Raw genomic sequence first — 2,274 nt, 5'->3', positions numbered from 1 at the left:
CTTGTTTTTTCGTATAAAATGTGAACCCGTTAATTAGGTAACTAGTGTAGGATATAATGAGGCCCATCACTCCTCCACTAAATCAAATCCCTTGATATAAGGAATCCGCTATGGCATTTAAACCACATGAGCAATTCTAGCACTCATGATCACTAATTCACAGGAAATCTATATCATAGAATTAATGATTGATTCCATCATTATTTGAGGATCACTATATATACATGTTGTACACACTATGATGATATGCAAAAATCATTTCCTTCATGGTATCAAGAGTTGTCCAAGCATAACTGCAATTTTTTGTTCGATCCAGGTTGTTCTCAATGTTGCCTCACAACTTTATATTAAACTTGATGGAGAGAATTATCCAGCTTGGCGTCTGCAATTCATATCCCTTCTAACAGGATATGATCTCTTAGGATACATCAATGGCAACATCATCTGTCCACCCAAACACTTGGATGCAAACTCATCCCTCATCAATCCAGCATACACACACTGGATTCGTCAGGAACCTGCATGGAATTATCTCCTCTGTGGCTGCAACCGTTGTCACTCACCTTGGCACGGTCCAATCTTCCTTACAAGCATGGGAGACCTTGAAAACCATGTATGCTAGCAGATCCAGAGTGCGCATCATGGCCCTCAAGCAAAAGATTACCACTTTCACCAAAGGCACACAACCTATGGTTGTCTATCTTCAAGGGATCAAGGTCATTGCTGATGAACTAGCCATCATAGACAATCCTCTAGATAGCACAGATCTAGTTATTCACACACTCAATGGTCTGAGTACAGACTACAAAGAAATCTCTACAGCATTATGCAGCAGAGAGATTCCAATCACCTATGCTGAAGTACATGAGAAGTTAATGGATTTTGAAACAATTCTATACCATGACAACCATCAACAATCCACTCATCTGATCCCTACAACACATGCAGCTACAAGATTCAGAGGGCAACAAAGGTACAAACCTACACACAATGCTCCCACACCCTCAACATTACATAACTCTGTCCACCAAGTAGTCTACCAATTCTGTGAAAGACCAGGCCACAGTGCAAAGAAATGTTACAAAATATATGGTTATCCTAAGAGGCATGGGACAAGGCCCTCAGTTCACATGGCTACTCATACCTCACCAATGCAGAAATCTAGTTGGATTATGGACACTGGAGCATCTCACCATATCACTCAGGACCTACAACAACTAACATTGGCAAACACATACCCAGGCTCAAATCAAGTACTTGTTGCAGATGGCTCAGGTTTGCAAATAATTCACATTGGATACACTAAAATACCAACCAACACTAAATCTTTGTCTCTTAAATAAGTCTTGTGTGTCCCTAATATAACCACTAATCTTGTATCTGTTTCTAAACTATGTTAAACTAACCAATGCTCTGTTGAATTCTTCTCTGATTGCTTCATTGTTAAGGACCTGACTTCGGGCCAAACACTACTACAAGGACCTCTACCACCTACCTTCCAACAACAACACACCTCCTTCACCTCATGCTCACCTCACTAGTCTTCAATCTACTTCAACATGGCATCACAAACTTGGTCATCCTTCAATCAAAATAATCAAGCATCTGGAAAATCACAGCTCTATTCCTCTAAGACCACCTGCTACCTATGATTGCATCTCTTGCCACTGTGCCAAGAGTCACAAGCTCCCATTCTCTAGTCATCATCTTCACATCACTAAAGCACTGGAACTCCTCTACTCAGATGTATGGGGCCCTGCTCCTATCAAATCAGCAGATGGATCTCTTTATTACTTAATTTTAGTTGATCATTTCTCTAAATATATTTGGTTATATCCAATGAAAAATAAGTCAGATGTATTTTCCATCTTTGTTCAGTTTAAAAGTCTTGTTGAAAAGTATTTTAACTTACCAATTGTGACAGTGTTCTCTGATAATGGTGGTGAATTCATCAAATTGAAACACTTCCTGGCTTCATAGGGCATCACTCATCTCACTAGCCCACCTCACACACCAGAGCTAAATGGAAGAGAAGACATAGACACATAGTAGAAACAGGCAGAGCTCTATTACATCATGCCAACCTACCAGCTACATTATGGTCCTATGCATTCCTCACAGCAACATATATGATCAATAGAATGCCCACTGCCAAGCTCCACATGAAGACCCCCTTCACAGTAATGTTCAACAAACCACCTGAGTACACTAAGCTCCATTCCTTTGGTTGCTTATGTTTCCCATGGTTGAGACCATACACACACAATAAACTTC

The 2,274-nt window shown here is 40.2% G+C and overlaps 1 protein-coding gene across 1 annotated transcript; it reads left to right on the top strand.

Moving 5' to 3' along the window:
• On the top strand, positions 432 to 1,980 carry LOC109327717. The gene is made up of 2 exons (XM_019560881.1): positions 432 to 1,275; positions 1,925 to 1,980. Exons 1-2 carry the CDS (start codon positions 432 to 434, stop codon positions 1,978 to 1,980), a joined length of 900 nt encoding a protein of 299 aa, XP_019416426.1.

Source organism: Lupinus angustifolius, chromosome LG15 (genome assembly GCF_001865875.1).
Source record: "Lupinus angustifolius cultivar Tanjil chromosome LG15, LupAngTanjil_v1.0, whole genome shotgun sequence".
Taxonomy (NCBI): domain Eukaryota; kingdom Viridiplantae; phylum Streptophyta; class Magnoliopsida; order Fabales; family Fabaceae; genus Lupinus; species Lupinus angustifolius.
The sequence above is the reverse complement of the archived record's forward strand: the minus strand, read 5'-3'. Positions and strand labels throughout refer to the sequence as shown.

Bases quoted from the DNA above. Each gene is read 5' to 3' on its own strand.
- LOC109327717 (XM_019560881.1), top strand. From the start codon at position 432: ATGGCAACATCATCTGTCCACCCAAACACTTGGATGCAAACTCATCCC. The intron at 1,276-1,924 runs GTTTGCAAATAA...CAATTGTGACAG, and splicing joins ACTTGTTGCAGATGGCTCAG to TGTTCTCTGATAATGGTGGT.